The following is a 13085-nucleotide window of genomic DNA, read 5'->3' on the forward strand; positions in this document are numbered from 1 at the left end:
GGCCTGAAGGTGAGACTTTTGGATTGTCTTCTGAAGAAGAAGCGGAGCAAGTGGCATGTGCTGAGGAAGCCCCACCATATAATGAGCTACCGGAGGCTGAAAGACGATATGCCCTCTTCACTGATGGTTCCTGCCGAATTGTAGGCACTAACCGGAAATGGAAAGCTGCAGTATGGAGCCCCACACGACAAGTTGCACAAGCTACCGAAGGACAAGGTGGATCGAGTCAGGTCGCAGAGCTAAAAGCCGTCCAGTTGGCTTTGGATATTGCTGAACGAGAGAAGTGGCCAAGTCTCTATCTCTACACTGACTCATGGATGGTAGCTAATGCTCTGTGGGGATGGCTGGATTGCTGGAAAAAGACCAACTGGAAGCGCAGAGGGAAACCCATCTGGGCAGCTGACATTTGGCAGGACATTGCTGCCCGAGTAGAGAAATTGACCATAAAGGTTCGACACGTAGATGCACATGTACCCAAAAGTCGGGCTAATGAAGAACATCACAACAAACAGCAGGTGGACGGAGCTGCCAAAGTAAAAGTATCACAGGTGGATCTAGACTGGCAGCACAAGGGAGAATCATTCCTAGCTCGTTGGGCCCATGATGCCTCTGGTCATCGGGGGAGAGATGCAACATACTGATGGGCCCGTGACCGAGGAGTGGACCTTACCATGGACAGCATCTCACAGGTCATCCACAACTGTGAGACCTGTGCTGCAATCAAACAGGCCAAGCAGGTGAAGCCTCTGTGGTACCGTGGACGATGGTGGAAGTACAGGTATGGGGAAGCCTGGCAAACTGATTACATCACCCTTCCCCAAACCCACCAGGGCAAGCGCTACGTACTGACCATGGTGGAAGCAACTACAGGATGGTTAGAAACCTACCCTGTGCCTCATGCTACTGCCCGGAACACCATCTTGGGCCTAGAAAAACAAGTCCTTTGGAGGCAAGGTACCCCTGAGAGAATTGAATCAGACAACGGAACCCATTTCAAGAACGACCTTATCAACACCTGGGCCAGAGAACATGGTATTGAATGGATATATCATATCCCTTACCACGTGCCAGCTGCCGGGAAAGTTGAACTGTGTAATGGACTCCTTAAGACTACTTTGAAAGCACTTGGTGGGGGAACCTTCAGAAATTGGGAAATTAATTTGGCCAAAGCCACCTGGATGGTTAACACCCGAGGGTCCATCAATCGAGCCGGTCCTGCCCACTCTGAACCCCTGCACACAGTGGATGGGGACAAGGTCCCTGTGGTACACATTAAAGGTATTTTAGGAAAGACTGTTTGGATTAATCCCACCACAGGCAAAGGCAAACCAATCCGTGGGATTGTTTTTGCTCAAGGACCTGGTTACAGTTAGTGGGTAATGCAGAAAGATGGGGAAACCCGTTGTGTTCCACAGGGAGACGTAATTTTTAGTGAGAACTGTATGTAAAGTTTCATTTTGTATTATATATATATCTGTAAGAGGGTATTGGTTTGGCTATGATGTAGATGGTAATAGAATAAGGGGTGGATTATGTCCTGGGGTACAATGCAAAAATGTGTATTCTTTCACCATCTGTTAAAATGTGGGAGGGGTGGTGATCCTTATCTCTGTGGGAGATATCCTCTGCTGATGTGCCATCTGATAAGATCAGGGGGCTGATCATCATTATCTTTTCACAACCCATACTTCCTCCAGAAGATATATTCTGTTAATGGGCCATTAAGTCCTATTGTGTGACTGATAAGATTACACCATCCCATTGGGAGATGCCCCAGCCAGGGAGAGGAGACACGCCTTTCCTACCTAGATAAAAAAACTGGGGTTTGGGACGCGAAGGCAGCCCTTTCCACTGGATCCCAGAGGGAGGTCGGACCTTTTCCACATCATCGCTGGACCTTCGGAGGAAAACTGTGCCTTCTACAGGAGCACTGCTTCAACTGAACCACATCTGTCATCCAGGAGGACTGCAGCCACCATTTATACGGACTGCTACCAACACCCTGACTGACAGGGTGTCAGGTTGTATTTCTGACTTTGTCGGTGGTTGTTTCTTTTATATTATTGCATGTATTTTATTTTTTCTCTTTTCTCCTATTAAATTGTATTACTGACTTGGAGTCTCGCACTGGTTTTACTTTCAAACCAACATACCTTGCATTGCCCTGCTTGTGAAATACACTACTGTGAGACACCTAAAACATCATGTAAAGCATAAAGCTTTCTTTGTACTGGTAATCGAGTATTATCAATGAGGCCTGAAAGCTTTATAAAAATGATCAAAATAAAATCTAGGCTGAAAGGCTATGTACTGCATGCATTTAAACGCATTGGATTTCTTAGGGAGCTCAATAGCTAGGTGAACATACTGCATTCATATGCTTGTGCAACTTTTTAAAATTTCAATTCCTTCTTATAAAGTGTTCATATGATTTGTTTGCTTAGATAAGCTCTGCTAATCACAGAGACTGAATTTTGCCAAAGGAAAAAATGCTGTGTGATATATTTTGTGCAAAATTCCAAACAAGCAAATCTTAACTTTAAATTGGTAAACATGCAGAATATTAATTTATTAGTTATTTATGCTTTCTGTAAAGTACAAAGACACAAAGAAATTTAAAGGAAGTAATGACTCTCCCTTAACAAATACAAGTCAAATTTTACTTAAAGCTGATTTTATATATTTCTGAGGTTGAAGTTTGCACAACTGTAATTATTACATTATTTGGCTTTCTAAAAAATGTGGTATTGGTTTTATATTGCTGCTTATCATAATGTTCTGAAAGTTGGCCACACAAGCTAATTTTTTTCTTACTCTATGATTTTGTGATAGAACATCTAATAGTAATTCCCTATAGTTGAGAACTATATCTTCGGGAATGGAATTTTATGCTTATGATTTTAAATACGCAGTGGTATATTCTAGATTTTTTTGGAAAGTATATTTTGTTTTACTTTTTAACTTATTGCTATTTTTTTCTGCTTCTATTTTGTCTTCAAAATAAAAGTTTTAATTCAATGTTGCTTCAGTTGTTACTGCGTTACTGCTGTTATGATATTGAAGCAAGCACCTTGCAAGCACCATAACCACTTGACAGTGTTTTGCCCTGCACTAAACAAGCTGTCCACTTTGTGCAGAAAAGTCATGTTTGTGTCCATTGGCTGAAGTATATTCTTATTTGTCTTGCAGGTACAGGAGAGAGTGGCAAAAGCACATTCATCAAACAGATGAGAATCATTCATGGATCAGGTTACTCTGATGAAGACAAAAGGGGCTTTACAAAATTGGTGTACCAGAATATATTTACAGCAATGCAGGCCATGATCAGAGCCATGGATACCCTCAAAATCCCATACAAGTATGACCATAATAAGGTGAGATTTTTATTTCCATAGCTGAATTTTTTCCTCTTTTATCTTTAGGAAATGTACTGAAGGTCTCTCAAAATTATAAATCACACATAATATTCTACCTAAAGTTTAGAAGAAAAGGGCTTCTTCCAGTCCTGCCTCTAGTTCTCTACCCTTTGCACTGCTCTGACAACACAGGTGCTGTTCTTTTCAAGATGTTTGGGGGGTTTGTCATAGCAAGAGGGTAAAGGGCAGGCTGCTTTTTGCCTGTGACTTTAATAATATTTTTTCCTTTCCTCCCAGCTCATGTTCTGGCCAGAGCACAGTTAAGTAATTTTTCTGGTTTGTACCAGTACTACTTAAGGTTTTCCATTAATATTACGTGGAGGAAAAAAATTATTGGAAAAATAGGTGGGAATATCTGCTTGTTTGTGAGTATACTATGAAATAAAACTTTTGATACAAGGCCTTAGAATAAGCAAATTCTTTTGAAAATGATGACATAATTGAAACTTTGAAAGAAAATACATTTAAAGCATTTTGTAAGGTTTATCTTTGATTAACCTGACTTCTTCAAATTTTTGTTCCATTCAGAAATTTTCCATTTAAAATCAAATGTATAACTGGTATAACGTATTAAAATGGAAATTTGCATATGTATTTCAGCTCCATGTTTTTGCTATACATAAAGTACTGGATTTCCTAACAAGCTGACTTGAAAACTTAGTTGATTGTGAAGCACACTTTTTTTTTCAGACTCAGTATTGGCAGTCGTTTTGCTGTAATATATGAAAGTCCTAATCATAAATCAGTAAATTATTTTCTTGTATTATACTGCAAAGTGTTTTGTATTGTTCAAAGAGAGTGTTCAATTTATATAGGCTGTTTTTGTATAGTTTATAGAGAATTAGATTTGATAGCTGTATATGTGTGGCCAGACCTTTCTAATTAGAGCTGTTAATTTCTCTATATAAAAATACTTTGACTTAAAGTGAGTGAGTCTATCTTTGCACTCACCTCCTTCACAAGCATTTCCTTCAGTTCTAGGTGTGGATTAAAGTACAACTTGCCAAAGTTGCCAGGTTCTAGATGCAATTCCTTTATAAACTTGGGGATTTTTTAATTCATGGAAATTAAAAATGCAAACTTATTTCTCCACCTCCCTCCTTTTTTTTTCTCCATTGAGAAGGTAAATTCATTCGCCTTGCAACCTAAAAAACACAGGAAGGGCATTTCCTATTAATTTCAATCTCATATTAAAAAATTTGGTCTAGAGAATATCTCAAAGTTTGAGTAACTGCATATTTTTAGCACAGTACTTGTCTTGCACAGTTGCTTAGAAAACTACAGCTCAAGCTGATGTTTGTATGGCTGAGCCAAAAGAAAAGAGAGTGAAGTGACACTTATAAAATTCAAAAAGTCCAGTTAAGTAGACAGTTTTGATCTTTGTACAGTGTAAAAAAATGTCATCCAGGCTGGATTATTTTAATATCAGTGTAGGAAGAGGCATATTGTAAGTTAAGGAACTTAGTTATTCCAGTGTTGTGTTGGCTTCATAGTGACTGATATAATTAAAGAGGCAGAGTCTGAAAATCATTGTCCTATATTATAATAATCTAGGATCTTTGAAATATTTATTATCAGAATAGTGAAAGTCAATTGAGAAATGTAAACATTACTGTTTACATTATAATGTCTCAAAACTGATGGTAAGACGTATCATACTTCATCACACATTTCATCACAATTTTTGTCTTGTCGGTTTCAGAATATGAGCTCTACTGAGCTTTAAGATAATAGGTGAGGGTTATCCCTTAAGGATGTGACATAGGAAATGGTGGCTTATGGATTGGCTTAGGTTTTTAGTTTCCATTTGAGTAAACTGTTACTGTGTTTCCATTTTTTTTAACCAGAAAATTTAAATTTTTTTATATGCATCCTGAATTTTGGAGAAGCATTTTATAAAATCCAGAAAAGCCTTAGGTGGGTTTTTTTTTGTCCTGTTTTTGTACAGAAATGGACTTGAGCAATTCTCAAAATTGCCTGTCTACAAAGTTTTTGTGAATGTTCAATGTGCAACCACTGACATTCAAATTCAATTTTAAGAAATCTAATATATATTTTAAAAACATTTTAAAAATTGTCTTTTTAGAAATCTGACCTGTGTATTTCTTTTCCTGTCAATCCTTTCAAATTCTGAATTAAAACATTAATTTTTTTATCTTCTGACATTCCCAGTGTTGTCCATAGTGGCTTAGAAGTCATTGCTCCAGGTAATGTAGTCCCCCGTTTCTCCGTTTCTCTCTTTCTTCATGTCTAATATTGCTGAAGGAAGGCTTTTTTTTTTTCCTCTCCTGTTGTTACAGAACTTTTACTGAATAAATATACTACTGTACTAAAGAACTACTACCACTTTTACCCATTATTGTTCCCTTTCAGTGTAATTTCCAGAAGACAGTTGCCTCTTCTTACAGACTGTCAGGAGGATGTCACTCAGCAGTGGTTATCAGGCAGAAAATCCTATTTGAATCCATATACACAATTTCCCATGAGACTTCTTAAATATTTATAACAAGATACTTAATGTAAGATAGAACAGGTTACAAGAAACTATAGGGACTGAAAACATAAAATGATGTCATAATGTAGACCAAGAATTTTGCTGTAAGTTGTTTACATTGCTGAAGTTGTTTCTTTATTTAAGCCCATTTCCCTATAGGAAATGTTTAAAAATTAAAAAAGCAGATATGGGGAAATGGTATCAAAGTCTAAAATCTTACTGAAATTGTCTTCAAGGCCAAGTTTACTTTGTTATTAGCTCCACACCACCACCCCTATAGAAGTAATCTACTGTAACAAACACACAAAAGTAAGATATCAGGATCAGGTATGAAGTCAAATTACATAAATTATCATCTCAAATAGTGGAGTCTATCTAAGTTTTGGATCTCTTCAGGGAAATTTCATGTTGAACAACAAAGTAATAATTTCACATGACATTTTTTTCTCCCTGGTTAAAGTAGGTATGAAGTCTAAACATTAGAGCTATGTGAATAGCATAGGTTGGAGAAAAGGACCTCCCTCATATACTTTAACTGATATTCAAAGAGTATGAAGGATTGAATCCCAAGCAACAGCATGCAAGCTGCGTGTGAGATGCATTGACTCTCAGATGATGCAGAATCTGCAGGATTTATGGCCTTCTTGAAAAATAATTATTATATTTTTGGGATATTGAACTGAAATGCTTCTAAAGAATACTTATTGGTCTGGAATACACATAATAAAAAACAACTGTGCTGTCCTCGTAAAAAGTATTCTTCAGTGTATCAAAGCTGAAGCAGAGTGCTTAAAAGCAGGTTGCAGGAAAAAGGGATTTATACTAGTCATGTTAGTACTCCTAGTACTCTCAGATGTCTTCCTCCAAAACTAAAGAAATAATACCTGGTAAATAAAAGTTTTGCAGTCAGTTAAATGCTTCTAATACTGTGAAGCTACTGATGCAATTTTTTCCCACAAGAAATAGACTACCAAAGAGCAAGCCAGTATGGAAAAGAGTGCAGTAGGATTTCAAATACTGGAATCAATTAACATCTATGCAGATAAAGAAATTAAAAGTTACTTTTTTTTTGTTCATGAGCCTTGTTTGACATGAGGTAAAAGCTGGCTCCCCAATAGCTTTACATTTCCTCCCATGAGGATTTGCTTTAAAGAGGGCTTCAATAAAGCCATGAACATTTTTTTCTTCAGTGCTTCATAAACAATCAACTTCCATAATCCGAAGTAGAACTCAGTCTTCCCCTAACTACTTTTCTTTTAACTTTCTTCCTCTGTCAGTCATTTATTTGCCTCTTGCCTAGCTGGTCTCTCTACAGTTTTATTTTACATTTGGCCTTATAAATTTTTTATCTGTTTACCTGTGACCATATTGTCCTACTCTCTATTGTTTTCATTTCTCATTACATTTAAAGCAAAATTTTTTAAAGTCATTGCTTACTTCCCTTTTTTGTTTACCTTTTGGTTAGAGCTGAAATTTCTTGCATTTGCCTGTATTGCTCAAATGATTTTATAAGTTGTTTCCATCTCTTATATTCTTCTTTAGTATTTCATATTTTACTCCAACAGAAGTGACTTTTAGATTATATTTTTTTCCAAGTGTAGGAAAAATGATTGCCTACCAGAGGTAAGATAGGTTAGCAGAGTCACTCAAAGAACTGAAAATATATTTTGTTCTCATTTTAAAACAGCTGCAAGCCCACAAAATTAATTAATCACACTGAAGTTCATGCATGTGCTAACATTTAGTTTTCAAATTAATAGGACCTAGATTATTTAATATATATGCCAGATATAGAATACTATAGGCATAAATTTGAAAACTCAGTGTTAGCTACTCATATTTCAGTGCATTAAAATTTCTTCATTCCTTCTTTTATATTTTATTTTAAGAGAAGCACTTTATCTTTTTTGGAACAGAATATTTTAAGTGATTAACTACCCTTTGCTAATGGGAAATGAGAAGTCAAATACAAAAGCATATGTGTGGGGTGTGATGTTCATGTTTTATCTTTCCAATTCCACCATTTTACTCCTAGTAGAGAGAATGGGTGGTTAAAATGCTTGCTTACAGATTCTTGTAGATTTTGTGATGGGTCCTGCAAATGTTAAAGGACAAAAATATATACAAGATGTTTATACAAGGTGTTTCTAGCTTTTTTTTTGGTCATTGTTTCTTTTTTATAAGTATTCTTTCTCTTTTACTTTAGCTATGTTTGCCACAGTTATTTTTCTTATTGGGTGTGTGAAAAATATTAATATGACCATGCATTCTGACAATAAAAATGTGAAATACTCTCATAGCAACTTTTCTATGTAACAGAGGTCCAGAGTTTATTTTAAGGTAATGAGTAAGATGTCAGAGTCTTGAAATTATTCTGATTTTTTCCTTTACTAGCAGTAGTTTATAGCTATATGGGTATTTATATTATATATAATTTTTTCATACAGCAAAATATTTGTTAGCTTCCTAATTAGTTCATTCATTTGTACAAATTCTGTTTACATAATCTAGCATTCAATTCTGAAATAATTTCAGGTTGAAATATTTTCTTAAAACTCTCTGAAACTTTGGAAAATATTTTCTACCCCCAGTAAACATTTTTTTGGAAAACTAACTGATACAGTTATGTTCCATTTATGTTATGTGAAATTGCTAAAAGCTTTTCAGTCTCATGTCTTCATTGTCCATTTCTACTAACTCACAAAATTTGCTTGAAATAAGATTTATTGCCATGAATTAAGAAACCATCAGCTAAAATGGGCCATTTTTTTCTGAAGATTTTATTGGTCTCTCTTTTTTAGTTTGCACTTCCTATATGGTAAAAGTTGTAATGTCTGAAATGCAAGAAAACTTTCTCTTATTATACAGTTCAGGTTTTGTTTAGAAAATTGGCTAAATGTTAAGCAAATTAGTTGTGGGTTTTTTTTAAATATTAGAAATTAACCAACTTTTTTTTTTATCAAGTGTTTGGTTTTTTATTATTGGTGGCAGTACTAGTAATTTTGTATTTATAGTGGGATGCATTGCCTTATAGAGGTATTCCCATAATTATTTTGATTGTTGAATTTTTTCTTGCATTTCTTTCTTCCTGCTTAAAGTAGGTATAAAATCTAAATATTAGAGTTTATTACATATTCACACTATGCAATTCTGATCACATGCCTACCTGATTTCAGAATATCGACCTATGTACCTCCATTCTTACAACAAAGTGAATATAGAATCTAACTTTAGGTGACCACCTAAAGGTGAGGCATGAGACAAAGGACCAGTGTTTTATTTATGGAACAGGAGGTGGGCAAAGAAAAATCTTAGGTATGACATTATTGGTGCTAATTTTGTTTTGACAATATGCTTTTCCAGAATTAAAGGGCAAAGCCTCTGTTGCCTGTCTCAATTTTGGAAAAGAAGTATATACATTTTGACTGGTTTCTGTAGATTATTTATTATTATGATGGACCTGAGATATTGGATAAGAAGAAAATGATTTCTTATGAGCAAGTGGCATCTGTAAACAGTCTTCAGTTTGACAGAACAGAGATTAGTATTCAGTGAAAGGGTAACTGAGACAGTTGCTTTGAATCCCTTCTTTCACTTCTCTAATTCTCATGTGCATTAGAGTTCATGAAATATATGCCTTCCCTGGGGTAAGTAATACTGTGAAAAAATTGTTATGATTAAGGTATTTTCATGCTAATTAAGTTTGTTTCAGGTCGATGACTTGGCATTTTTCTTCATGTGACCAATAGGGCAGAGTTTAAATTTGGCTTGTTTTGTTTTAGTTAACCTTGTTAGCTAATTTGTATACAGTGTAGCTATAGATTGCATATACATGTTTTGCAAATTTGGAGTTTTTCTTGAATATTTTCAAAATGTAACTTTTGTGACAAGTAGTTGTTTGAAGATGTTCCTCTATTTTTAGATTTTATTTTCTTTAATAAGCTATGACCCTTGTTTTGAGAACATATGCTCTCAGTATGTATTGTTGCTGTACAAGCAGAAAAATGAGCACTCTTGGTGTGTGCATACTTTCTTTGCATCTTGCATTCAGTCCTTATCCAGCTATTTTTTTTGGACCAGAGAACCAAGTGCCATCGATTTTACAGGTTGTACAAAAAAGTAACTCTCACTGGAACATAAAAAAGGTCTTGGGCACACTTGTTTCCTTTCTGGACTCTGGTACAGACATATACTGGGTGGAGACAGAATGGAAACATGCACTGGAGTAAAGAGGTATTAACACTGCAGTTGTGTAACCCTGGTGAATCCCATAGCAGTCTTTGGGGTGCCAATTGCACCATTTCATGACTATTTTTATGTTTTTATTTCTGTTGATCCAAAAAAAAGAAAAGCATAGAGATCAAAATTATTGACATTGGATTTTGTTTGATCATATTTTTCCTACCTAGTCTATATCTATTTGTAATCTACAGAGGATGTGCTGTGTATGTTGTAGAAAAGAAGCATCACCTTGACTTTGGAAAGTCTGACAGCAAATGTTTTTTTCTAACTGTACTATTTATAGGGCCACACTATGTTGTTTTAAATTTGTTAAGAGGTTTAGAATAAAATGGAAATCAAATTTTTGTGCGCTCCTTTCTATTAATGTTTGTTCAATTATTTTTCTGGTAGTCCAGTAGTTTATTCTTGTATTGGGTTTGCATGGCAAGGTTTTGCTAGGGGGGAGGTACTGGTGTGGCTTTTGTGAGAAGCTGCCAGAAGCTTCCCCTGTATTTGATAGAGCCAATGCCAGCTAGCTTCAACAGAGACCCATTGATGGCCAAGGCCAAGCCCATCAGCAATGGTACTATCACCTCTGGGATAACATATTTAAGCAGGAAAAAAAACCTGTGCAACAGCAATTTCAGCCAGAGAGAGGAGTGAGAATATGTGAGAGAAACAACTCCGCAGACCCCAAGGTCAGTGGAGAAGGAGGGGCAGGAGGCGCTTCAGGCGCCAGAGCTCAGATTCCCCTGCAGCCCATGGTACAAGACCATGGTGAGGCAGCTGTGCCCCTGCATCCCAGGGAGGTCAATGGGGGAGCAGAGATCCCCCTGCAGCCCATGGAGGAGACCCACACTGGAGCAGGTGGATGCTTGAAGGAGTCTGTAAGCCTGTGGGAAGCCTGTGCTGGAGCAGGGTCCTTGCAGGACGTTTGGAGAGAGAAGCCCACTCTGGAGCATATTTGCTGGAAGGACTTGTGACCCTCGTGGAGGAATCATGCTGGACCAGTCTGTTTCTGAAGGACTGCATCTCTTGGAAGGGACCCACACTGAAACAGATGGATGCCTGAAGGTGGCTGTGACCCCGTGGGAAGGCTGTGCTGGAGCAGGGTCCTGGCAGCACCTGTGGACCTGTGGAGAGGACCTCACACTGGAGCAGGTTTGTTGGCAGGACTTGTGAAACTGAAGGGTAGTCACATTGGGAGCAGCCTGTTCCTGAAGGACTTCACCCTGTGGAAGGGACCTGCACTGGAACAGGAGAAGAGTGTGAGGAGTCCTCCCCCTGAGGAGGAAAGAGCAGCAGAAGCAATGTGTGACAAACTGACCACAACCTCCATTTCTTGTCCCCCTACACTGCTGGGGGAGGACATAGAGAAAATTGTTAGTAACATTAAGCTCAGGAAGGAGGGAGAGGTGGGAGGGAGGTGTTCTTAAGGTTTGGTTTTATTTCTCATTATCCTGCTCTGATTTGATTGGTAATAAACTAATTTCCCTAAGTTGACTCTGTTTTGCCCATGACAGTATTTGGTGAATGATCTCTCCCTGCCCTTATCTCTACCCATGAGCTTTTCATTATATTTTCTCCTCTATCCAGTTGAAGAGGGGAGTGATAGAGGGACTTTGGGCACCTAGCATCCAGCCAAGGTCAACCCACCACAATTCTTTACTGCTGGTTCTGCTCAACTAGATGCTTGACATTGGAGAAATATAGTAGCACCAATAATTCAAAGATCCTTCAAGGATCATTTAAAACACAAATCTGCTGAGTACAAAACATGAACAGCTTTTACACCTGCAGGGTGCACTCGCACTACATTAGAACTTATAGTTGTGCAGAAACAGGCTTCCTGTCTCATCTAAATATCTTAACAGGTGTTCTGACATAACAGAACTTTTCTGCAATGTATTTCAGTATTTCTTTTGAACTGGGTGTAGATGCAAAGGTAATATGTTATCAATCTTCTTTTTTAAAAACTGAAAAGATGTGAATAGTTTGGTTTGGAAGAGTTTTCCTTACTGTTATGATTTTTATTAAGAGTTAGAATCATTATGATATTCCATTAAAAAAACCCCAGCACCCTCCATTTCTATGTCTAAGCCATCATGTCATATGTTGCTATATCATTTGGTAATAAAGGTAAAAAGGCCAGAATAATTTCATTGGACTGGTCTCTGAAAGCTAAACTTAAAGGCACATATCACAGTCAAATAGGAAGAATCTTGTATAATTTTAAGTTCTTGAAGGGTGGGGTTTTTTACTTAACTCACAACATGTAATCTGATAAAATTGTGTGTTTTCTGGCATGAAATATTTGTATTTTTAAGAAACCTTTTTTATACTTTTTAAATGTTTTCTTTGATGTTCCTATGCATTTTTTTAAAGCTGGCTTCATTCAAACTCTGGATTGAAAAGGGACTTTTGAAAGCTGAAATCTTTTGCGGTAAGGCTTTTAATTATTTTTCCCCATGAAACCAGTACTTTCTGGGTTTCATTCGGTTCTTTTTTTCTGCCTTTCCTTTCCTCTACTTTCTCTGTCAGCTTGAAACTTTAAAACTCCCTTGGTATTTTAAAATTTAAAACATTAAAGGATTGAAAATAAAGCTGTTCAAAAAAGCACAAAATATACTGGATATTTGTGGTGGATTGACCCTGACTAGATGCCAGGCGTCCACCCAAGCTGCTCTATCACTCCCTTTCCTCAGCTGGACAAGGGAGAGAAAATATAACAAAATGCTCATGCCATGGGTAACCCAAAATGTTATTGTCTTCCATATCTATCTGTGCCCAAAAATTCTTACTGTCTCTTTAAGGACCAGCAGTGCAGCAAGAAACAGAATCACGAGGTCAGAGGATGGTTGGGCAGGTTCTTTTAAAGTCTGCTCTTTCCCAGGCAGCTCACTCCTTTTTTTGACTCGTGACTTTTGCCTTGCTGGTTTCTTGGGTTTTGCCTT

General features: G+C 37.1%; 1 protein-coding gene across 3 annotated transcripts in view; it reads left to right on the forward strand.

The window, feature by feature from the left end:
- The window catches only part of LOC148220230 (guanine nucleotide-binding protein G(q) subunit alpha), a 250727-nt gene that overhangs the window by 85683 nt on the left and 151959 nt on the right, over positions 1–13085 (forward strand). For 2 of the 3 annotated variants that reach the window (XM_088155628.1, XM_088155629.1), the window contains exon 2: positions 3190–3374. In XM_088155628.1, the coding sequence (XP_088011754.1) occupies positions 3190–3374 (185 nt within the window). Of the gene's footprint in view, positions 1–3189; positions 3375–13085 lie in introns of those variants that run through there. The other variant, XM_088155630.1, reaches the window with a different exon arrangement.

The sequence above is a fragment of the Sturnus vulgaris genome, chromosome W, assembly GCF_052056855.1.
Source record: "Sturnus vulgaris isolate bStuVul1 chromosome W, bStuVul1.hap1, whole genome shotgun sequence".
NCBI classification, from domain to species: Eukaryota; Metazoa; Chordata; class Aves; order Passeriformes; family Sturnidae; genus Sturnus; species Sturnus vulgaris.